Raw genomic sequence first — 24,417 nt, forward strand, 5'->3', positions numbered from 1 at the left:
ACGATCACGTTGCTTCTGGGGATCTTAAGCAGAACATCGCCTCTTTTGAGGTGGAAACACATGAACACAGCAGGAACATGCATGAGTTCACACACAGGCCCCACTCGGGTTCAGATCCGGGAACTTGTTGGTTTTAGACCATATTGCTAACTTGAGGCCACCATGCCGCTGTGTCTCAGCTGGTTGTCAAGGCAACCAAGACGAAGAAGAGTTTGGGTTTGGCTTATCAGGGTGGACAGCAGCGGTTTCTCCTCCCCTGCATCTCAGCCCTCTTTCTTCTCTCTCTTCAGTGACTGGGGCAGCTGGTGGGAGGTGGTGGGTGTTGTGTAGCTTAGCAACTCCCTTGGTAGATGGCAATTGATATGCAGCTTTGTTCAAGTGTCTCTCTCTCTGAGCCAGAGAGGGGGACGCCTGAACAAAGCAGGCCTTATTGAAGCTTCCCCTCCTCCTTCTCTTTGCCTGGGCACAACGACGTGGGAGGACAAATATTTCAGCTCAAAGGAACCCGAGACTCCACTTACAGCACCGGTCCTGAAAGTGTAACTCAGGGACCGCCGGCGTCTGTGAAGGGACTCCAGGTGTCCACCAGCAAAATGAATGGATTCTGCCTCTATAGTATCCATACTAAAGTAGTCTATGTACTTCAAACTTTTTCGTAATCTGCTTGAAACAACCTCCCCACTGAAATCAACAGCTAAACTCTTCTTCTTCTGCTTCCCAAAATTTCGCCTGGTTAAATCTCTGTGGGTCTAATATGAGGGTTCTGTGATATTAAAATACCAGGTTGGTAGAACCCCCATCACCATCCATCTTCCTGTGTGTGGAGATGGTCTGGTGGTTCTTGTTTGACTTACTCAGAGATACCTGTTTTGTTTGTGTTTTTTTTAAATTGTGGAAACCGGGAACCAGAACCGAACTTAAACTATTTAAAGAGTAAAAGACATAAAATTCAACGTACCACTCACAGGTAGCTCACATATTTGTGAGCCTTCTTAAGGTAGTATTTTGTCAGATGAGAAGAGACTAATGGTAGACTAATGCCACCCTAAGCTAATGCACAAGTGATACCTGTCCCAGAGTTTGGTGTTGTTAAAGTTAAGCGACAGAGTGTTTTTATTAATCGCCTCATGTTACACCCAGCTTACATATTCACATACAAACGTGCAAACTTTTCTAAAAGTAAAGTGAGAATGCTTTCAAATGTAAACTTACTTACAGTTTAGATGAATCAATTAACTTATACCTAGACAAGGTGCAGAAACAAGAAAGATTTTCAGTTTTGCAAGTACCTGGCAGGTGGGTTGTTCCAAGCATGCTGGAAAACGCCTCAGTTCTTCTGGGGACTCAGTCTGTCTCAGTGTCTCTGTCTCTTCATGTCATACCAGACTGACTCCATGATGCTCAGATCAGGGCTATGAGGAGGCCACACCATCTGTAGCAGGACTCCTTGTCCTTCTCGTCTCTGAAGGTAGTTCTTTATGTCTCTGACTCTGTGTGTTTGGGATCACTGTCCTGCTGCCGAATTAATTTGAAACTTTTGCGCTTTACTGTAAATCAAGATAAGAATCAGATACTAATAAGACAAGGATCAAGATGTGGATCTTGTGCCTTAAATATATATTATTGTTGTAAAATAAAGGGATCATTTGGGACTATGGAGGTGGTTGTGATCTTCATGAATGACTGAGGGTCGCTCTACTGTAGCTGCATGTCTATGCCTAGAGACATGCTTTGTCCTCAACAGCTGATGAATATAAAGTTTTAATTTGAAATGTTGCTGTTAAATTAAATTTGCTGGGAGCTGAGACATTTTAGATTCAGTTTTAGATCAATATGTTAAGAAGAGAGGGAAAAAAAAAAAGCTGAGAAAGGCCCGAAAATATCTGGGAATTCTTGTCTGCTCTCCCCAGCAACTGGTCACAGAGCGACTGTGTTCATTATGTCTGCAGAAACTCAAAGGCCAACTGTTATTGTGAAGCTGTGACCTTCAATAATTGAATAATGACAAAAAGGAGCGTCACAGTCAGGCATGAACAGCTTTCTCCTTCAGTGGGTGTTGAGAGCTCTGCTGCGTAGCATTCCTTCCGATGGAAATCACAGCGCACATGAGCCATCTCTCTCTCTTTCTCTTTCCAAATAAAATGAATCCACAGGAGGATCGCCCGAAGGTGTTCAGATGTTCATAAAAAAAAAAACAAATAAATAAATTATTGTTTAGGATCAAATGCATCTCTCCACCACCAGGAAACTTTTCCTTTTCTCTCTGTCTTTCTTTCTTTTGGTCTGTTTTTTCTTCTTTGTTTGGAAAAAGAATACGTCTCCTCTCCTCATTCTTTGTTTCTCTATTGTTTTTTTCCCCTATTCTTTTTTCTTTTTACTCGTGTTTGGCAACTTAACATTTTATTTAAATCAGACTTGGATTTCTGCAGATTTAAATCAAATACTTAATAAGTAATAAGGATAATAAGAAAATTCCAATTTTCTTATTTTCTGTTTGTCAGTACTTCTCTAACCTGCCTGTGGCTCAGAGCCTCGAGCCCACTGGTTCCTATTTAAGACATAAATCTTATGAAATGTTTCACAAACATATGGTTCCATTTTTTTAAAGTCTCTGTAATTCACTAAATCACCTGGGCCCTGTGTTTTTTAACAAATATAAATAGTTAATTTGTCTGGGCCTATTTTCAGTGGCGGATTAATCCATATTTGCTGCCTTACTAAGTATTTCTGGCAACAAATGATAGAGCAACATGTCACCCAGTGCCACAGTGTGGCTCATCAGTGTAGGTTTAATAGTCACTGGGTGACAAATTAAAGGAAGAACCTGAATTAATCAGTGTAGAAACATAACAAATGCAGATACTTCCACACGGGAGCCACAGAGCATCACATCCCATCATGCTCTGTGACGTGTGTAAAAATGCTGCATGCATAGAAGAGGCTCTGTAAACACGGATACAGCATCCATCAACAGCTCTAATGCTTGTATCAATTAATGAACCATAAACCAGACATTAAAAAACAGAAGGAATTAGTCACAGTCACGTAATGTAAAACAGTTTTTCTTGAAGAAAATCTAAACTTTACTTAACAAAACATAACAAAACAAATTTTTTAAAAAATGTCACTTCACACTGAACTGTTTCATGTAGCTTCAAAATTCTGATTGATCTCTCACCACATTTTTAACCTGTCGTCTACACAGGATACGTTTCAGTCATGTAACCGCTTGTGTCTCGCACGCCTGAAGCTGCAACGTACTATCACATGGCCCATCCTCTGTGGACACTGTGTAAGTCAGGCCGACATGAGCCACGTATGAGCAGCAACAGCAAAATCATTTAAAAAAAAAGTTCACAAACAACAGACTGTCAGTCTGCTGACAAAAGTCTCAGTATATCTTCATCTTCACTTTAACCACAGAACCATCCTAAAGTCCTCCGAACTCAAACTGTCCAGTGTTTCCCCCTTATACAGTACTTAGAGCAGGTAATACTAATATCCTGAATCAGTATTAAACAATTATTAATGACTACAACATGTAAAATGTAAAAAAACCTTCAATAATGGGATTAAATCCACCTAAGCTCCTTTTTTATAAGAACATACTCTATATTGTGTACAATTATCTAACTCTAGTCAGACAGGTGGCTCTACACTGTCAGTTCATAAAGACCCAGATTAAAAGACTATTCCAGTTTATTACAGCTCGTGGTTTTTATTTTGGTAGCTCTGTCCATTATTTCTATCGTCTGTAAGAACTTTGTACTCGCTAGTTTAACAGCTGAGATCAGAGAAAATGATCAGTATCACCATTATTTAATCAGGTAATCTCTGACCTGAGTACAGCAAAGAGAAATAAAAACAAATATTTCACTAAAATGACGTCTGACGGGTCCAGAAACACAAGTCAGGGTTCACACTCAAACCCACTTCCTGCTTCAACTTTTGAATGTTGACCAGCGGTAAAACTAGATTTATCACCAAATAAAGGGGTTTAGATACACTACGTGGCCAAATGAACACCCAAACAAAGTATTTGGACACCTGCTCATTACTGCCATATGTCTGTGATAATATATAACAACCTCCACTTTTCTGGCTTCAGGCTTCCCACCAGATTTTGGATCCTGGCTGCAGGGATTTGACCCCATTTAGCCACAAGAGCATTAGTGAGGTCCTACACTGATGCTGGGTGAGAAGGTCTGGCTTGCAGTCAGCGTTCAGTCCGTCCCTTATGTATTAGATGGGGCTGAGGTCAGGGCTCTGTGCAGGCCAGTCAAATTCTTCAACAACAAACTGGGAAAACCATTTCTTAATGGGGGCACTGTCATGTTGAAACCAGAAAGGGTCCTTCTTATCTTTCTTGACCTGTCAGATGCCACCGTGATCCCAGATGTCAGTACAACGTTATTACTACCGATAGAAATGAGGGACAAAACTATAGAATAAGAACAAAGTTGTAATAAACCTAAATGATCCTTTAAAGTTACATGTGTGGCAGTCCTGGGCCTCAGCACGGCGTCCCGATAGCTGCTGATGAGTCTTTCACCCTGTCATAGCCTGTTGGTTCTGTCGCCAACACACTCTTCATCATCTCCTCTTTGCTGGAGGGGGACAGGGAGGATGGCGAGGGCGATGCGGGTGAGGAGAGGGTGGAGGTGGCGGCGGCTGACGCAGAGGAGGATGAGGACGAGTTGCCGTCGGGGAGGCACTCGTCACAGCAGCAGCAGCAGCAGTCCATGAAAGCCTGGCCCAGGGAGCGACACAGGCACAGCAGCAACACCGGCGTCGCCGAGCATCGCACAAACAAGAGGAACTGTCCAATCAGACCAAGCGCTGGCAGAGCCAGAGCCGGGAGCACGGCGGACACCGGGACAGAGATGTACGCCAGGGTGATGTTACAAATGCTCTCCGGCAGGTTGCATGTGATGTACAAGATGGTGAGCGCCATGACGGTGGAGCGCAGCCTCTGCTCCCTCACGTGCGGCTTTTTCTTTGTGGAGGAGGAAGATGAAGAGGAGGAAGACGAGCATCTGCCGGTCACCTTGTCTCCTTCAGGTTTCATCAGCAGACGCTGGGCTAACACCTGCCTCGTCACCAGGTCGCAGGCCAGAGTGAAGAGCAGTGGCAAACAGAGGTAGCACCCAAAGAACCACCACATGCGGGCCTCGTGGTAGGTCAGCACCAGAGAGTAGATGCTCTCTGGGAGCTCCACAGACGGCTCCCGCACACAGATGTCCACCTTAAACGAGTCTGTTCGGGCTATGAACGCCGCCATCAGCGAGCCCCCGTGCTGGCTCTGCTGCAGGTCGGTGGGGAGCGTTGGCAGGCTGACAGTTTCCTGGAGGAGCTGCCACAGAAGCAGCTCGGGGGCGGCCAGCACCATGGAGCCCAACCAGATGACAGACAGCTTGGACAGGATGGACTGGCAGGGCTCCACCTTTGGCATCTGAAGAGGCCCGGGGCCGGTGGCTGCGTGGAATCGATCAATACTCAGGGCACAGAGACTGAATGTGGCCACACCCAGAGACGTCACCTGACAGAGAAACGACACAGAGGGCGTGGAAACAAAGATTAATGTCACAAGTTTCGCTTGTGCACCTGTAGAAAATCTGAGCAGCTGGGCAATTAACATGGGAGTAAACACACACAGACACGGTGAGAGCATGCAAACTTCACATGGATTGAACCCAGTGCTCTCTGGCTGTGAGGCGCTGCAGGACCATGCTGCCCTCATCCATCATGTCTGCAGTAAAAGAGTTAGCTGCAGCACCAAACTCCAGAAGGCCCAGGTTCCAGAAGCACTTTTCCCATTTCAGATTTCTGTTTGGATGATCTCTTCATTGTGCCTCACCATAAAAACACAGGACCGTCCTGGACAGTGTGATGATTCTATGGGTTTATGTTACGTCCACCAGTTTTAATTATTTCTGAGGAATCACATGTTTTCCTTCAGGTGTTGTGACTTTAAATCAAAGAGCAGTCGAGGCTGTGGATTACTTTCATTACTTTTTTAGCATTGCAGAGCTCCTTCCAGGTTCACCCTGCAGGCCGTCCTTACACACAGCGCTGATTCATGGTGCTGCTCTGATTCCAGTCGGACGTGATCCGCACGACTGAGAGCTCAGACAAAACAAGGCTTCGCTCAGGCGGTCTAAACTAAGCACAGGAGGGCGTTCTGATGCTTGAAGAACACGTCTGAGGCTTTCCGCTGTCTTGTTATGCTAAGTGAATTATCCACAATTACACCAATAAAACTCGGGTTAAAAAAAACAAACAAAAAAAAAACCCTGTTTCCTTTAACCTTTATACAGAAACAGGGAAACAAAAGGAGTCACAGAGGGAATAGAGAGCAATTATGTTGCAGCAGCTCTCAGCCTACAGCCCGGGGACAGTTATTTGTCCCCCATGCACATTAAAGTCTGTGGTTTTGGCCCAAAACACGGACTATCTTTACAGAGACTTGTCCTCCTTCTGTGAGTGCTTAATGACCTCAAACAGTTAAGACACAACTCAAGATAATTAACACTCAGCTCTAATTAGCATGAAAATGGTTTAACTAACAGAGCACAGGGGCAGCTGGCAGCCTGACCTGCTTTAAACACTGCTCAGCACAGCTCTCCAAGCACAAACTGCTGAAGAGCATTTAAAAAACACGTTAATTAATTAGTAAGAAATTAAGTCATTAATTAGCATAAAAATCATAAAGCAACAAAGAGCAGATGGGACCAGAAACCAGACCTTGTTAAAGGCTGCTATTACAAATTAGTAAAAGTCCACTTGAGTGATTTAAAGCTCTCTGTATGCGACTGGCTCTGGTTTAAAGCATGAAGCAGGACTCCACAGGCCGGTGGAGCAAGGGTCTGTGTTGAGACAGGAGACTGATGGAGCCACTGAATCTCCAGCAGTGGTAATCAAGAGGCTGCGAGAGCTCCACCTTATTACTCTGTGAGGGTAATTTACCCTCTCAGCTAAATACTAACCGGCTAAGCTTTTAACCCACAAAGTGCTATGGACTGTGGGACCAGGCTATAAACCAGCGTTATATTTAGAGCAGCAACCATTAATCGATTGTGAACGATTTTGATGATCAATTAATGGTTTGCGCCATTTTAAAAAATGCTCAAACATGAAGTCTTCCTGCTCTTCTTTGATTTATATTATTATAAACTGAATATTTGGGGGGTTCTGACTGTTGGTTAAACGTTTGAAGATGTTGCGTTGGACTTACAGAAACTTAAACAGATATTTTTCACTATTTAAAATATTTATTTTAAATATTAACCAAATAACCAGCAGATTAATTGATAATGAAAATAATTTATTATATATCATTGATAGTTGTATATTGTTTTCACTATAATAATGATATGATCAGAGCTGAAACTTAATCAATTAGGCAATTGACAAAAAATAACTTTTGAACTGTTTTGAACTGTTGGTCAAACAAAGCGAGAGATTTTAAGATGCCGCCGTGGAGAGAACAGACAATTTTTCACTTTTTTTTGGTCATTATATAGACCAAACGATTTGTTAAAAAAAAAAATGGCAGATTTATCAAAGAAATTGTTTCCACACCTTTTCCGTGCTGCCAGGATTGAAAATTCAACGCAGAAACACTAAACTCTCCTAGTTCTTTAACACAGTTTGTCTGTCCTGTTGTGGTCCGACATTTCAGTTTTTCCTCCTGCTTTCATTAGAGGCAGCAGTTCTTTTATTTTCTCTTTAACGGCTGAGACTTCAGTACTCTGCAGCTGTAAATAAACATCCCAGTTCACGTAAACTACCTCTCTGTGTTTCACTGGTTTGGTTCTGTGAGCTGGGGAAGAAGAGTCTCTTCATGAGGGGCCCCCGCCTGTGTCCCCTGTCGGTTCCTAACAGACAAGTGAAGAGGCCAAACAGCCCATAACGGCACGTTTGTTGAAAGTAAAGACTGATCTGAGTCTGAGGCTGATGGGCAACAACACACAGTCAGGCCATTCATCACAGAGCTGGATGTCTCTTTATTAAACTGGAAAACATTTACCAAGAGTCTAACATGGGGGGGGTGTAAGAAACAGCACTGACAGTGTGAAGCCGGGCTGTTTTTATTAAAATAAATTACCATCACAATAAGTTGTTTGTTTTAACTGTTTAACTTGTTTAACATCTTCCTGCCTCGCTATGGCTGCTTGATATCTGAGAACAGCTTTTAGTTTAATCCATGGCTTTGGTTTGATTATGCAATTAGCTAATTAGTGGTAAAATAAACAGTTAATTAAAACGATCACTCAAAGCAGGGTTTTTTCTTAAATCAGTGAATCAATAGTTTTAGTATTTTTTTTAAACCGAAAACATCACCATCCGTCTCTTGTTAAGTGAGAATTGCCATTGCTGGTTAATATCACTGTAAATTAACTGCTTTTTTGTGTGTGTGTTAGATTTATGGTACTTAAAAAAAATCGACAGATAAGATTAGTATCATTAGTTTCAGCACTGCAGTTAATTTTCCATTTTTCTTTGTGATTATTTTGAGTCTCTTTGAGCTTGTTTTGGTATCTGGTGGTTATTTGGTGTCTCTTTGTTGTCCCTGCATCTATGTTTTAAAGTTTTGACTTTCCAACAAGAAATATTAACAGTCACGTGGGCCCCACAGTCCTCCTGACACCTGGGGCCCCGCGTGCCTGGGCCCAGTACTCCCATTCAGTAATCCATCCATGACCTTTCACCTGCGCGGTCAAGGTAAAGTGAACACCTGTCCCTCATGCGCACGTTCAACTTAGCCTCACCTCTAGATAGGGCACGAGCCGACAGGATAGGTCTCCTAGCAACCTCTTCGAGGTGAGCTCGTGGAAGACGACCACTGGAAGGCAGAAGAACAGCACGAGGAAATCCCAGAAGGCCAGTCCTGCCAGGATGCAGTTCCACGCGCTCTTCAGGTAAAAGTTGTGCCACACGATGCACATGAGCGCGAGGTTCCCCACGATGCCCGCGGCGAACAGCACCAGCGCGAGCAGCATCACGGCGTACGCCCAGTAGGCGCCGTCGGTGACCGGGAACAGCGGGTTGAAGAGCCCCGTGCCCCGACCCGACGAAGAGTTAACCGCCGGGGCGGGTGTGTACCGGTCGGCCCCCGGTGTGGTGAAGTAACCGCTCGGGTCGTCGTATCGCCGCGGTTGCCCGTGACTGCTCGGAGAGTGCGGGTCTCTTTTCCTGTGACTCCCATCTTTGGCTCCTCGGGCGACCCGCTTCACGTAGGGAACTTTCCAACTTTCCACAGAAGTCCTCTCCGGGGAGAAGGTGTCCTCTGTGCCAGCATCCTCCGCCCGCTGCTTCTCCCACACGGATCCCGAGGGAAGCTCCGGGTCTGAGTGGACGTGGCGGAGCTCCGCGGTCCACAGAAAGAGAAGCAGAACAAACAAAACCGGGCTCATTTTTCTTTTTTTCTTTTTTTTTTTTTTTTACCGTTGAACTAAATGTAACTGGTCCGTTTTATCTGCCTCCTTCACAGACATGTGCTGCTACAAATATTTGACTCCTGAAATAAAACCTGTCCATAAACCTGTTTGTCCCACAGCTCGACCCGCCTCCGGTCCTGATGGAGAAGTTTGGAGTTGGCTGCGAACTTCAGCTGCTCTTATTATTCACCAGCATCAGGACAGAATACACAACAACATGGAGCTTCCGGTCATGAATTTCAAAATAAGAAAAACTGAAGTGAAGCGTGTCCTGTGCTGAGCGTGGAAAGATGCTACAGAAAAAAAAAAAACTACAGCAAAATAATTTAAAAAAAGGAATTTCAAGGTCCTTTTTTTATAGAAAATTGAATTTTGGGGATTTAGGCCGTTGGTTTGATAAAACAAAACATTTTATAATTTTACTCTTTTAAGTGTTTAATTTTTTAGGAATTAATTAATTGATTGACAATTAATTCCTGACAGCTTATAATACAATAATAATTTGCCTCAGCCCAAGTAGAGACTGATTGTAAAACTGCAACTCAACAGAAGTACACCCTGCAGCCTCCAAAACATTATAACCTTCATGAAGGTAGGATTTATTGTATTTGTAGACTACATTAGTTTCAGCTAGGTGGACTTAATAAGCTGGACTCTGAGCGTACTGCCACAAACTGAATGCTTCCTCGTGTCAAAATAAACAAAATCTTATTTCACTTTATTTTACAGCACAAAGTGACAAAGTGAAGCTTCGCATCAAACCAACTGTCATGAGGTAAAACACAAAGTTTACTATGAAATGAGTCGTCACCAAATGAGGATACTCTCATGACATCCCTCTTTTCCCAACCAAGAAATAGGAGGTGATGTATGGAGGACCAAACCTAATTTAAAAAAAAAAAAACCCATAATGAATAGAATGGCCAAATAAACAGAGAAATAAAAGACTATGCATCAAGAAAATGCTAGTAAAAGAGAAAACTGTGGACACCTTTCCCATTATTATTATTTTTTTTATTATTTAATTTTATTATTAATTCACTTATTTCTCTATTCATTTGACCGTTTTATTTATCGCTGTTATTTCCTAACAGGCTTGGTCCTCTGTAGCTGTGATCACCTGCTGCTGCTGATTGTCCTTCAGTTCAATTGCAGCACCATTTCCACGGCAAATAACAAGAAAACCAGATGCGTCTGCTTCAGTATGAAGGCTCTGACCACAAAATATCTGTCAGGATTTACTAAAATAAAAGATAAATCTGATATTCTGATGATCTCAAACTTTCTCTTTAGGTCTGTGTCCTCAGCTGCCGTTTGGGCTCCCTCCTGCTGACTGTTTAAAATCAGTCTGTCAGCCCCTGACTGTAGAGTCCAGACCAGGGTAAAAAACTGAAACACAGGCTTTATATCCCATAATCCTCAGCTCTTCAGGGAGGACTTCAGTTTCCTGCGGGCATCTTTGTGTTTCTTGCGGTACTCCTGTAGAAAGAGACAGGAAAGATGAAATAACTCACTAAATCTTCCCTGGTTAAGGGGTTGGTGTTGAGTGTAGTCTCCATGAATATAGGCAGCAAAAAAAAACAAAACAAAAACAAGAAGTTCTGTGACAACAGTCTCTAAAACGTATTTTAATAATTTATGAAGATTTTCCTCCGCTTTAGTTCTTGACAAGGTAAACATGGTGAGACAGTGTTTCTTCATGTAAACCGATGTGTACCTGTCTGAGTGCGCTCCTCCTCTCCTCCCACTGCTCCCTCTGCTCCTCCAGCTGAGAGGAACGACAGAACGACCTGGGACCCTCTGACGGAGGAAAGAGAGGGTTGAGATCACACCCGAAACACAAAAAAGCCCCATCAAGTTTACGGAAACAATACAACATGTCAGAAAATCCAGAGCCTCAGAGAAGAAGAAGACATCCACTTCATCCTACCTGTCAATCTGCTGTCTTCAGGGTAGAAGAAGAAGAGGTCAGTCTTTGAAGGAGTCTCCTCTCTGTGAACAGTAACACGAACACACAACACGTTCAGATCACACCGGTTGATTTTAGAATAACTATCTGTTCTATAATGATGAAATCACACGTCAGGTTTCAGTAACTTTCTGAAACAGACAACCTGACTGACTTTTTTCAGTGGTTAGGCAGGTGTCTGGAGATGTGAGGCCAGGTGGCGTCTGAACTTGTTTTTAGGCATTTTATAAACAAAACAATTAGTTAATTGAGATAATAATCAGCATTAGTTGCAGTCCACACGTGCGGGGCAGTTCACAGGATCTGCTCTTGATTTTTCTCACTCTGTGGTTTTAGCGGCAGCGCTGCTTTGCTCCACATCTTCCTCCTGCTCTTCCTCATCCTCCTCTGAGCTGCTGTCATGGAAACGTGGGTCCTGTTGCCATGACACCTTTGGAGCCTGGATGCTCTCCACCTTGTACTCTGCTGGCAGAGAACGACAGAGAGATTATAAGAAATGGGAAAACAGTTATTTCCTCTGAGACAGGCTGAGGTAAATGTTTAACTTACCCGTCTCTTTACTTTCTGTTTCTGTGTCATCTCCAAAGAAGGAGAATTTAAATCCAGACATCTCCTCTTTCTTTGCATCGGGCTCAGTCGAGATGAGAGTTGACAGCACGGTCGGCTCTTCATCTTTCGCTCCTCCCTCCTCTTCCTCCTCTTGGTCCCAGCTCGTCTTCTCTTCTCCCTCGGTGTCGTCCTCCTTCGTCGGCCCAAACACAGCCTTCAGGTCGCCAGACACGTCGTAATAAATCTCTTTAGAAACTTCTGGAAGCTTCTGAGCCTCTTCCCTCTTCTTCCTCCTGGCTGACTTGCTGTGAAGACAGACCACATGACATGTCTTACTGGATATGATGCAGGTAGAGTATATTTTAACTGAAACTGTTGCCAACTTTTTTATCAGACAGGTGCATTCACAGTTTCTGTGCTCGTACCTCTCCTTTGTTTCGTCTGTTTTGGTCTCAAATGCAGCGTGTTCCTCTCTGCTGGGGTCATAGTGCAGCGCTGAGACGTCTCTGCAAACACACGCGTTTTAATTAAGTAATTATTTAATTTCCTATTGAAAATAACCTGTTGAAATACAAATGTTCCACTTGAGAAATGGCTGTGATCTGTGTGTGTCTGTGTGTGTCTGACCTGAAGGTCTTGGCTTTGCCGGCCGTTTTGCTGCTGCAGGTTTGTTGGCTGCTGCCAAGGACGCCCTGCAGGATGGACAGGTTCTTCTTCTTCTCCTCCTCCAGAGCCTCATCTTCCTCCGTCACGCTTGTCTTCCTCTCTGAATCACCAACAGTCATGTTATTTACCAGGAAGAGGACAAGGTGCTGACGGGTTTCAATTCAGTGGAAGAAGCGTCGCCCACACAGAGCATCTCTCACCAACAACAACAACAACAACAACACTGTGCCAAAAAACAGAAACTTTAAATTCTGGACAAACTCCAAGGCTCCGGAATTAATTTTCTCAACAAAAACTATAAGAAAATAGTTGCTGAAAACCTTTTTTTTTTTTTTTTTTGGGAAAACAATATGAAAATATGCGTGGAAACACACGCCCTCACCTGACTCTTGGTCCTTGTCCTTGTCCTCTTCCAGGAAGCGAGAGTCCATCCGGAAACGCTCGTCTGTCCCAAAGCGAGACTGAAGCTCCATGAGCTGGACAACACACACACACACACACAAAAAAAATCAGCCGACCAACATCAGAGGAAGGTGCTGAATCACGGTGTTACGATATCTTAACACGCACAAATCTTGTTCACGCATTTATAGTCCCCAGTGATTTTCTCACCTTCTGACCTGCTCGACCTTCAAACTGAGGCCTGATGTCAAACCTGCCGCCATCCTCATCTCCATCCCCATCCTCCTCATCCTCACTGCCCCTGAACAGCTGAGGGCCCGACGGCTTCAGACAAACCTGAACACACACACAGACAAAGTTAAACCACAGCTTATTCATCTTTAAGTCAGAGAAAACGATGAAGCTGCCAGGATCAGTTAAAATTTATAACTGTTTATAACTAAATACTCATTTTAGGTGAATAATGATTCACAGATCTGACCTGGTTCTCGCTCAGAGCAGAAACTCTCCACTCACCTTCTCTTTTATTGTGGCTGATTGCTCATCACCTGAGGACTCGTCCTCTGATTGGCTGTCCTGGAACAAGGTCTTCTTTGAGGTTGTCTTCTGCTTATCTTCATCATCACCCTCCTCCTCCTCCTCATCAGAGCCAAAGACGATGTGTTTCCCTGCTCCTGGTGTTTGTGCGTCCTAATGGAGAATAATGTGTGTTACTAATGTGTGAGCTGTTTACCATAGACTTAAACTAATCCAAATTCTAACCTCAACCACTTAGAATAAATCTGAAACCTTCAAGTGGAAGAGAGGAAATGTCACACACACACACACACACACACACACACACACACACACACACACACACACACACACACACACAGCACCCACCAGGTTGGCTAGAGCTCCCTGGATCAGCTTCTTGTGTTCTTCAGCCTCTTTCAGTCTCTCCTGAATGGCAGCCAGTCTCCTCATGTTGGCCTTCCTCTGCCGCTCCTCTTCCTCCTCAGCTCTTAAAGTCACCCGGGAAGGAGCCTGCTCTTCCTCCTCCTCCTCGCTGGAGGAGGACTCAGTGTGAGGAGCAGGGCGGCGTGCCTTTTTCTTCTCAGCATCTTCAGCAGAGATAACCTCTTGGTCGTCTTCGTCTTCCTCAGAGGAGGAGCTGGAGGATGAAGGTAAAGACTTTGCTGCAGCTTTAGCTGTGAGAACACTCTGACTGGCCTTTGTTCTCTCCTCCTCTTCCTCCACCTCATCATCACTGCTAGAGGAGGAACTAGTCTCAGCTTTCTCAGTGTTTACAGGAGCTTTATTAGAAACCATTTCAGAAACCTCCCTCTTTTCTTCCTCCTCTTCTTCTCCTTCTTCCTCCTCCTCCTCCTCACTGCTCTCTGACGTCGTCCTCTCTGTTCCTGTGTGTTTCTGTTTGCTCAGAGTCCTAACGGTTTTGCTGTCAGCCGTTTTGTGGACAGCTTGAGGAGGTTCAGAATCCAGCTTCTGTTTTTTGACAACACTTCCTCTTCCGTCCTCCTTCTCCTTGTCTTTCAGTCTCTTCTGGCAGCCATTTGTTTCTGATCCCTCGCTCAGTGTTTTCGTCCCCTGGAAGGCAGGCAGCGGCGTTGACACGACGCCTTTACTTTTCTTTTTTTTCTTCTTCTTGTCATCATCGCTGCTGTTGTCCTCCATGATGGAGGCGAGGATCTCTTCTGGCATGGTGCCTTTCTTGGGCGTAGGTCGTTCTGCAGGGCCAGATATAGGTTTCGTTTCTTTTGCGGGGCTGGCGCTGAGGATGCTGGGAGCTGTGGTTTCAGAGGTCTGCTGGGATTCTTCAGCTAGCCTCTGTAGGTCAACCAGGGAGATCTCCAGACAGGTGACATTAGAAAACATGGCTTCATAATCTGAATCTGAACAGGAATCAGCTGATTCTAGCTCCTCGTCAGCTTCATCCTCATCATCACTATCTGACTCTGAGAAAGAGGCTTTCACAGCAGGGGTGGCTGCCATCTTCTTACTCTGGTTCTCAGAGATGCTGCCCTGTTTCTGACAACTCTGTTTACTAGAGTCTCCTCTCTGCTGTGGGAGGGAAGGCTTCTTGGATGTGAGGTGTTCTTCATCATCTTCTGAACCATCCTCTTCCTCCTCTTCTTCTCCGGCAGCTTTACCTTTCCTCTTCATCTTTCTCTTCCTGTCTGTGTTGGTCCCTGAGAGGTGATCAGCAGTGGGCAGAGTCTGTTTCTCCTGCGACAGAGGAGGAGGAGGTTTCCTAGAGGCAAAGAGTTCATCTGTGTCGGCTGAATCATAGTCATCCTCGTCTTCGTCATCTGGACTACCTGGAGTCACAAAGAAAATCACAGCTTTTCAGAGTTTTACAGCATATTTCATAGAGTTTTTGCCTAAACTCTGGATGGAATCTGAGAAAATAATCAATCAATCAATCAATCAATCAATCAAGAACTTTATTTGTCCCCTGGGGGGCAATTCAAAATAATAATACCACTGATATAACTGACAAAGTCTGTCACTTTTGTGAACTGACCCTTTGAGCTACAAAAGTTTAAGTTTAAGAATCGGTTAAAACTGGTAACATGTGGTTCCTCTTCAGGAGAAACACTGATGCGATCTGATCTGAATCTCAAAATAAGTAGAATTTCTGATTGAAAAACGTCTGTTACCTTTTTGCTGCTGATGTGAACGTCGTGACTTCACCAAGAAGTCGAGTCCAACCACTTCCAGGTTATCCTCCTCCACTTCCTGCCGAGGTGCACCATAGGAGGTGTTCTGAGCTGCCACCAGCCTGCGGATTTCCTCGTCTGAATCGACGTCACTGTCAGCCAGAGGTGCCCAGCTCCTCTGAGCCGGTCTGTGGTTGGCTTCAAATCCGTTAGTGAGCCGATGAGCTTCAGTGTGATCGACAGAGTGAACAGTCTGTTCAAATCTGAGAGGAAACAACAAGAAACACTTGACACTGGGTAATTTCAGAAGCTAATAAAAAAAAATCAAACCATGGTTCAGACTTTAAGGAGCAGAAAACATCATGTTGTTACCTGGCTCTGCCCACAGCATTGTGGGAGTTGATCATGTCTGTCTGCCTCTTCTTGGGTCTTGGTGGCTCATACGGAGGGAACTCTCCCCGCCTCTTTTTGCTGATGTCATCATCCCCTCCCTGTACCTCCCAGGTGAGCTGGGTGACAGGTGTGGACTGATCCACGGCAGCTAGGCCCAGCCTGCGGATGTTGTGGCTGTATTTGGACGGGTCGTACTTCAGGGTTCGAGCTCTGCTGCCTTTCTGACACCTGAGCTGCAGGATGGGCAGGACTCGTCCGAATTTACTGACCACCCAGTCCTGAAACCAGAGCACCCAGAAGACACTCAACACCTCCTCCCTCATACATGAAGATGATTAAACAAACACTACGGTGCCCCCTTTAGGCCAATTAGTAAAAATGTTAAAAAGAGTGATTATATTATATATATATTTATATTATATTATACAGTTGTAAAAAAAAACCCACTTATAGTATGGCACTTATAGTTTGCCTATCTTTAGCCTCTACTCTTGTCTCTGTATTTTATTTATGTCTGTATATTTATATTTGACTAACTCTATATTTATATTTACTCTATTTTGTTATTGAATACAATCTTGCCTTTTAATTGTTTCTTGCAACACAACAATTTCCACCTTGAGACTAATTAAGTATTTTCTCTCTCCACCTATCTCTCTCTCTCTCTCTCTCTCTCTCTCTCTCACACACACACACAGTACAGGAAGCAGAAGATGACCTGACCTTGTGTCCTGGTATTTCAGTCCCCGGCACTGCAGCCTTCATAGTGAAGTTCTCCACGCCGGCTTTGCTCAGGGAGTCCAGCAGCTTCTGTCTCTTGTCCTCAGCTGCAGGCTGCTGGAGGAGCTGCTCCGCCGCTTGCCGCTCCTCAGCCAGTCTAAGACACAAATCCCAAAAACTCACCACACATTCACATCAGGAAGAATCTTTTTTTGGTCCCACATGTGTGGGACCATGTGAAAGGGTGTCATCCTACAGAACCACACATCCATTTTCAGAACAAAAACTTCAGTATTTTCAGAAGCACAAATATTACATTGTACTTTCTCAGGTGTTTTCATTTTATAAGTGAAGAAACTGATGTCAGTTACCAACAAAGATAGGAGGATGTTTTATATCACTGTAAACTGAAACTGTATCATTAGACTAGATCTCACCTTTGACTCTGAGGAACTGTGACAGACATTTTTTAAAACTTTGACAAACTTCAGGCAAAATTGTGTATTAGTTAATTGAGAAAATGATTATTAACTACATCAGCTTCCTCTTGCGTCTTAGTTAAGTCTGAAGACTTTCATGGTGATGTGAACATGACTTTACCTGTGCAAGAAACTCTCCTTGGCTGTTTCAATCTGCAGAGTTCCTCCTTTCCATTTGGATTTGTTCAGCACTGTCAGACCTGAAGAGGAAACCAGCCGATGATAAAACATAAACTCTGATGTCAGACAGCAAACACAAGGTGCAGATGAGAGCTAAGAGGGATGCAGTGATCTACTTGATCCCATCTTGTTTCAAGATACTGACACTGGCAAGAAACAGTTCACACTGATCTGTGTTATCTAAGTGTGCTATCGGCCCACACAGGCAGCATTTTCTCCAGGTTTAAATAAAATAAGACTTGAAGGCACATAGAGCAGCAGAGTTGATGCAGCAGCTGAGTTCACTCACATTTCTTCAGGTCAGCATCTGAAATGTCGATGTTAATGTAGCCGAAGGTTTTGTAAGGAACACCTGCAGGAGAACAGCATCAGTCAGAACACATGCAGGTCAGTGAGGAGACCGAGGGATCTCCGAACAACATGATATACAGCTGATGATGCTAAAATCTCAGATATCAGGACGTCCCAGAATGCCTTTTGATAATGACTATACTGACAGTTATGGAACAAAATTAATTGAACCTGAAAGATTAAACACTGTTATTGTTATCATAGTGGCTGTCAGTGTTTACTGGATTCCTCACCCTCTTCATCCCTCCTGGTCCGGAGCTCCACATCCTGCACCTCTCCAAACTTTCCAAATCGATCCTTCAGATCCTTCTCAGTGACCGAGTGGCTCAACCCACCGACGTACAGCCGCCGCATCGCTCCGTATCGCAAGTGTACTGAGAAGAAGTGGTTCTGTTTTAAAACCGTATTAACCTTATATTAGTATGAGTATAATGCAATACAGTTCAACTGTAGCCTCCATCGTGACTATAAAGTTGAATGAACACCCCTCCAAGACCGCACATTCACCCGATAACAGCCACGCTGCCTGCGCTACGAGATCTCTAATCCATTTCACTTACAGCTGAGCTGACAGAGTTATCACGATCAAACAACCGGTTTAATTTAATATCGACAGAAGAACCAACAAATGTTTACCTCACATGTATCCAGTTGGTGTTACCGTTAACTCTGTCCGGTGCTGCAGTCCTGTCGACTTTCCCTTCCGTACTTGTTTCCGCAGAACCGAAGCGTTCCGCTGAGTTTTAATTACAATCAGATTTTCATAAAACATTTATTATAGAAAAAATCACAAATAAAGCCAGAAGCCAGAAGAAGATGTCAGCACATTTACCACTGAAAACGTTAGCTTATGACAGTTAATTAATGGAGAAATGATTTTTTTCCTCCTTGATTGATTTGGCTCCAGTAGTTAGATACGACTTTCTACTTAGAGGTGACCTTCACAATTTCCATATCGGGCAGCTTTTTATGTCATGTCTATAAACAACAACCAAGAGATAATTTGTACTTTTAAAACAATTATTTAGAAACATATACGCTATTTGAATCTACAGGGAGGCGCATCGTCTGAACAATCGTCAGAGAAACAGTTGGTCTCCCCCTCCGATTCTCAATAAGTGGTAGAGTCCAGAGGGCGCGAGGCTCCAAACTGTTTTGGTTGTAAGAGGCGAAGAAACTGGAATCATTTAGGTGAGTAAAAGTGTTTAAGTGTTTAATAAAACGGAATAACAGTCGTTTATATATGTGGCTATAGCAACTTAAAGTGTTATTAGTTAAATGACTCGACATTTTAACGGAGACAAATACGGTAAGTTGCTTTTATTTCATACACAGTCCGACCCGTCGTAAAGTCACATTAGCTAGCTAGATTTTAGTGCCACTGTGATTAAAACTAATGTAACACACGTTGGTCCTTCTAGAGACGCTTTGAGGGGGTTTGGAAGTGGATTCATGCTCTAACTTTATGAAAACTGGCCTATTCACGAGTTTACTATTTATCATTTCACATTTAATTTGAGGATAAACCCCTTCAGATGATTTTAAGGGGGTTCTTAGACACAAAAAGACACCTCTTCAGTTATTGAAAATTCTAATTAAAGTTCTTGAATTAGTTGTTTTTTTGTCCTTCAGGATGGAGGATAAGATGAACAAGGAGAACATCGAGGAGGTGAAAGTGCTGGAGGCTCAGATCAGTTGTCTCCAGGCTGAAGTTGCAGAGTTGCAGCGCCAAAAGCAGGACAGCCACAAGGACATGGCATTCCACCTCAGAGGACAAGTACAGGATGCCCTGTGAGATTAATTTCTTTTCTGAATCTTTCTCACACCCTCATTTATTATTTAACCTGGAGCAGTTCCTAGCATACAACCTTACACCTCAGAATTTGTTTTTTTTCTCTTAAACTTACTAAGACTTACTTTGGGTAAGCAGCATGTCAGTAACTGGAAAATGGCAAACAGAAGTGCCGCACTGTGACAATTTGTCATTCATCTCCGCAGGTCGTATATGTGCGGACAGAGACTCGTAGGAGGGAAGGAGAAGGTGGTGTCCAGGCTGAAGGAGGGGGTGAAGGAACTGGAGGATGATCTGAAGCGGCAGACACAGCTGAATGGCATCAGTCTGACGAGCTGTGCCACTAAGACTCTGGAAAGCAGTAAGAGAGCAGCACTGTCTGAATCAACAATCTTCACTGTTTTCTGATATTTTATAGATTAAATGATTAAGCAATCAGGAAAATAAACAGCAGAGCAGCTGAGCAACAACTGGTGGCATTAACATGCCAAGAAATGTGGCAGTGTGTGTCCCACCACAGACAGAGAAGAAGAAGGCTTCTGGCATGTAAACAATGTAAGATTTTGAAAATTTAAAAATCTATTAGTTTTATGAGGAAGGAAAAGCATCCAACACATTTCTTAGACGTCAAGGTTGAACATAACTTTTATTTGTTTGCACCTTTAGTGGGTCCCTCATGATGTAATGTACTTAAACTGGTGTGATGTATGTTTCTAGGTGACAGTAAAGTGGTCCAGCAGCTCTGTGTATCAGGTCACTGCTCTGAACTCGTCTTTCAGGTGGAATTCCAGCTTACTGAGGTCAAGGTGAGTCTTTAGAAGAGTTATTGTTAAAATAATCTGGTGAAGTTCGGTATCTTAGGTCTTGATCTTGTGTTCAAACCAAACTGTGCCTTTCCTTCTGGTTAATAGAGATGCTCCCTCTGTCAGAAGTGGAGTTGGTAATTTGGAGCCTTTTAGCCTCTCTAAAAAAAGTTTTGTTTCTTGTAAGCATTCTTGTCTGTGAACATCTCTTTTTATCCAGCTAATGTCTACTAAGCAAAGCATCTGATGATTTTATGCTCTTTTGTCCTAGTATACTCATGATTAAAGCATTTTTCTGATTAAAGCACAATATTAATGACCAACATTAGCTTATCACAGATATATACTAGGTATTGGCATATATGTCAGTCGGCAACTTTTGAATATCACTGTGCTTATGCACAAAAGTCTAAGCTTTTGTCCAAACAAAGATTGATTGTGCAATTTCATGTACACCATTGAAAACTGTTCTGGTAACAGGTGTTACCTGAGGAACACACTTTAGTGGGTGCTGCTGCAGTGTTCAGCCAGCAGAGGGAGACAAAGAGCCACCACCAAGGGCTCTTCTTTTACAGGAGTCAATCACACACAATGCTTGAGAAAGTAAAATCACTGTCAGGCCTTAAGCACCACACAATCTAAAATATATAAAGACATCTTACTGAATTAGAGTAATTAATGTCAGGTGGCATCAGATGGGGGCATGCTGGTGCTGCTGGCACCAATAACTTTTCAGGTTTAGATGTCATTTCAGATGTGAGATGTTATTTTTAGTCCGTACCTTATGAGAAATATAAATATGTTTTTCTTTAAATTATTTTTTTTTGTTGAATGTTGTCTAAACACAAGCAGCCAATCCCTGTTTAAAGAAAAAAAACAGCTGATTTGATTTGATATGATTTAAATCAGGAACTATCTAATCAAAAAATATGATTATGGAGATTATGAAACTGACCAGACATTTGGTGCCAAATTTTAATGCTTGACAGTTTTTGATACTCAGATCTTGGGACACACTTTAGTTTGTACCAGTAGAGTTTTGTGTTTCCAACCCTTAATCCAACCCTCTTAGAAGCACATTTTGGACAGTCACAGTTAACAAAAATAATGGCTGACCCTTGGCATCAGCCAACACTGTATATGTGAAGTCAGCAGTAACTGTAATTTTATTGTAGGGAGATTCTGTGTTATTGTGATCTGTAAACCTCCCTCGTGTAGGTCTAACAGACTTCTGGTTTTCATTCTAACTGGATTAACCACCAGAACAGCTGGTTTTATTGAATCACTCCTCTGCCTGGCTCATGAAGTGCCATTAAAACTGTAGTTTTTCTTCTGAAGTTTTAACTTGTTTTGATACAAACATCAATTATTTGGTTGTGTAAGTTGGAAAGAGTCTCACAGGCTCTTCTTGCCCTTTATTAAAGTTTGATTAATATTTGCTTGTTGTGTTGCAACATAATGTGGGCTATTACAACTTCCAGTAACCTTAGAAATGTTTTGTTAGTGTTGTAACCCTTTCGAAGCCGATCACAGATATGAGTTAGCTCCACAAATATGGAGCACCTTTCTCCTTAACATGGAGATGGATGTTTAAAGGAACACGTCAGCATTTTGGGGAAATTTGCTTGCTCTCTTTCCTCCTGATAATAAGATGTTCAGAAAGATATCAGTCTTATGTCTGTGTCACACAGGAAGCTGGAGTCAGGACTTGGTTAGCTTAGCTTAGCATAAAGACTGGAAGAAAGGGGAAGCGGCTAGCATGGCTCTGTTGCAAATTAAAAGTTATACCTACCTGGAGGTTGTGCCTGTAGAGAGACCGAAACCTGTGCTATGGCGAAAGACTCTGTACAGAGGGACTGGGTCAGTGGTTTCACTGTTGTCGTTGTCATGAAGTAGTTCCAACACTGATCTTCTGATGGATTTCTTGTCTCTTGTTGCTCTGCTTTTTGCAATAAATCATAATTCTTCACTCCTTCAGCTTTTGCCCCAATCATAAACAAATGGCAGAAAAAGTTTTTGAGACATCTTCTGAAGCCACCTTTCAAAACTTGCAGTATTGCATTGAGTCAAGGCTCGTAGGTTTCGCCTGATTATTTATACATTCACTGGCCAGTGCACATGCTAAACCATAAAAAAAGCTCCAGATTTGTGATGAAGATAAAAAAAAAATATATATATATATTTATATCAAGCTCGTTTACAGTCAAAATATTCTAATATTTATCTGTTCGAGTCAGAATTTAAGAGGAGAATCAAAGTTAAATTGTACTTTGGTCTCCCTTGTTTGTATCATTCACTTTTTTGTTTTATAATGCAGTAAAATCTGAAGCTCCATGCATGACAGAAATGGGCTGTCGGGTTCCAGCAGCTTCTAGTTTTCTCAGTCTAAGGAGGAAATAAAGCAGAGTGACAGATTCAATGAAACTAATATTGTAACTGTAAATAAACTATATAAGAATAAAGTGACTCTAAAGAGGACATAGACATGGTGGCAGTTAGTTTCAAGCTTTCAGTTTTAGTTTAAAACCATCATCAGGAGCAGACAGAGGTGGCAAGAAAACAGCATCTGTTGATTGCACAGATCTTCACTGTGAGATATAACAGCATCAACACAAATTAACAAACAATGCTCACATCATTACGCAAAGAGCTTCAGTTTGTTGTAGTGTTTTAAACCACTGTGTACGTTTTATATTTGCTGAAATACATGTGTTGTATGTGTCGAATCTCCAGGTAAATAAACTACCTACAGTGGCTCAGTGTTTGTTTGTTTTTTTGTTAACTGAGTAGTTGATGGTGTGTTTGTCCAGCAGGAGGGTCAGAGATCTGAGAGGACAGTCAGTGATCTGAACGTGGTGATGGATGCCAGTGACCTGCAGAACTTCAGCAGCTTCCTGTCTGGGTAAGAACTAACACTGCACTTAATTTTTTCCACCACATCGGAAAGCAAAATTGTTTATAGCTGTTCTGAACTGCCTCAGTCCAGCGCGTAGTGGAAAGCTGTTCTTCGTAGAGATGGGCGAGACGCCACAGTCGTTTAAATGAGGAGATAACGTTCACAGTGAAGCGCACGGTTTTATAAATCAGAAGCTGTGTAACGAATGACAAAAAGAGAAGCTCAGACCCATCTTACTCTCTCACTTCCACACCCCTAGACAGCCACTGTGGTCAGTTTGTAATTTATTTACACTGCCTGCTCAGTCCAACTCTGCATTTTTAATATTGGATATTGTTCCTGTCAGGGTGAAGCGGTCTGTTTAGTTTAACTCGAGTGTTTATTAGAGTAGAAGACGATGTCAAACTGGAAACGCCTGTCATCCAGCTGAACGTCCTCACTCACACGTCGACTCTTTCTCACTCTCTTTACTCACAAACAACAAGCCTTTCTCACGGCAGACATTTTGACCTGTCAAACACAGGTGTAACTCATTACATTCATAATGGCTGCATTCCATTTATGTGTGCTGGCTTACTGGCACACCTACCTGTAAATGGAGCGTAGCCATCATTAAAATTTGTTACACCTGTTCTTTTCTTGCTGTGACTGTTCAAAATATCTGAGCTGCACCAGGTCTTTTGAGGTTTACCCAATGATATCTGGAGCTTTGGTCACAATTACTTTCCTTCCAGCTGGTTTTTACACAGCAGGGAAAAATGTTAATTGCTATCAAAGCCACGGGGTTACAGATGATCTTTCAGCACAGAATCTCTGTTTCACCTTTAATCTGAATTTTTAAGCAGGCGTAAAGTAACACTTGACCTCTTGTGCCCTCCATCTATCATCAGGATGGATCAGCCTTGGGCACGTATCAGTTGTAGCAGGGTGAACAGCTGGGCTCTCACTTCTTATGAGAAATTCAAACCACCATCTGAATGTGGGGGAATCTTAATAAATATTTGTTCCGTAATGTCAGAGCTTGCACTTCAGCGGGAGATATTCCCTCTGTCACTCTGATCTGTTGCAGGCCCTGTTGTCCTCTCAGTAAACTGCACCCTTCTTGTTCTGTTTG

At 43.0% G+C, this 24,417-nt stretch overlaps 3 protein-coding genes across 8 annotated transcripts in view; 1 reads left to right on the forward strand and 2 right to left on the reverse strand.

Annotated features, from left to right (window-relative positions):
- Window positions 1–3,200: 3,200 nt before the first annotated feature.
- On the reverse strand, window positions 3,201–9,683 carry gpr37l1a (G protein-coupled receptor 37 like 1a). The gene is made up of 2 exons (XM_041034618.1): window positions 8,772–9,683; window positions 3,201–5,539 (listed from the first exon to the last, which is right to left on the reverse strand). The coding sequence occupies exons 1-2, from the start codon at window positions 9,414–9,416 to the stop codon at window positions 4,514–4,516; spliced, it is 1,671 nt and encodes a 556-aa protein (XP_040890552.1). The 5' UTR covers window positions 9,417–9,683; the 3' UTR covers window positions 3,201–4,513.
- A 239-nt stretch (window positions 9,684–9,922) lies between these two features.
- nol8 (nucleolar protein 8) lies at window positions 9,923–18,507 on the reverse strand. 3 transcript variants are annotated; one of them, XM_041034617.1, is made up of 18 exons: window positions 18,449–18,507; window positions 18,046–18,202; window positions 17,751–17,813; window positions 17,403–17,481; window positions 16,806–16,959; window positions 16,062–16,360; window positions 15,690–15,952; window positions 13,912–15,347; window positions 13,543–13,716; window positions 13,237–13,362; window positions 13,007–13,100; window positions 12,586–12,724; window positions 12,384–12,464; window positions 11,959–12,263; window positions 11,733–11,871; window positions 11,371–11,432; window positions 11,158–11,240; window positions 9,923–10,919 (listed from the first exon to the last, which is right to left on the reverse strand). In XM_041034617.1, the coding sequence occupies exons 2-18, from the start codon at window positions 18,164–18,166 to the stop codon at window positions 10,860–10,862; spliced, it is 3,678 nt and encodes a 1,225-aa protein (XP_040890551.1). In that variant the 5' UTR covers window positions 18,167–18,202; window positions 18,449–18,507; the 3' UTR covers window positions 9,923–10,859. The 3 variants fall into 3 exon arrangements, with proteins under 3 accessions (XP_040890551.1, XP_040890549.1, XP_040890550.1); XM_041034615.1 differs by having other exon boundaries at window positions 11,733–11,874; XM_041034616.1 differs by having other exon boundaries at window positions 11,733–11,874; window positions 18,046–18,186; window positions 18,449–18,485.
- Window positions 18,508–18,945: 438 nt separating this feature from the next.
- The window catches only part of LOC121179067 (centromere protein P), a 77,017-nt gene continuing 71,545 nt past the window's right edge, over window positions 18,946–24,417 (forward strand). For 2 of the 4 annotated variants that reach the window (XM_041033663.1, XM_041033665.1), the window contains exons 1-5: window positions 18,946–19,003; window positions 19,445–19,603; window positions 19,811–19,965; window positions 20,322–20,410; window positions 23,218–23,309. In XM_041033663.1, the coding sequence (XP_040889597.1) occupies window positions 19,446–19,603; window positions 19,811–19,965; window positions 20,322–20,410; window positions 23,218–23,309 (494 nt within the window). In that variant the 5' untranslated portion in view covers window positions 18,946–19,003; window position 19,445. The remainder of the gene's footprint in view (window positions 19,004–19,444; window positions 19,604–19,810; window positions 19,966–20,321; window positions 20,411–23,217; window positions 23,310–24,417) is intronic. The other 2 variants (XM_041033664.1, XM_041033666.1) reach the window with 1 other exon arrangement.

The sequence above is a fragment of the Toxotes jaculatrix genome, chromosome 3, assembly GCF_017976425.1.
Source record: "Toxotes jaculatrix isolate fToxJac2 chromosome 3, fToxJac2.pri, whole genome shotgun sequence".
Classification (NCBI taxonomy): Eukaryota; Metazoa; Chordata; class Actinopteri; family Toxotidae; genus Toxotes; species Toxotes jaculatrix.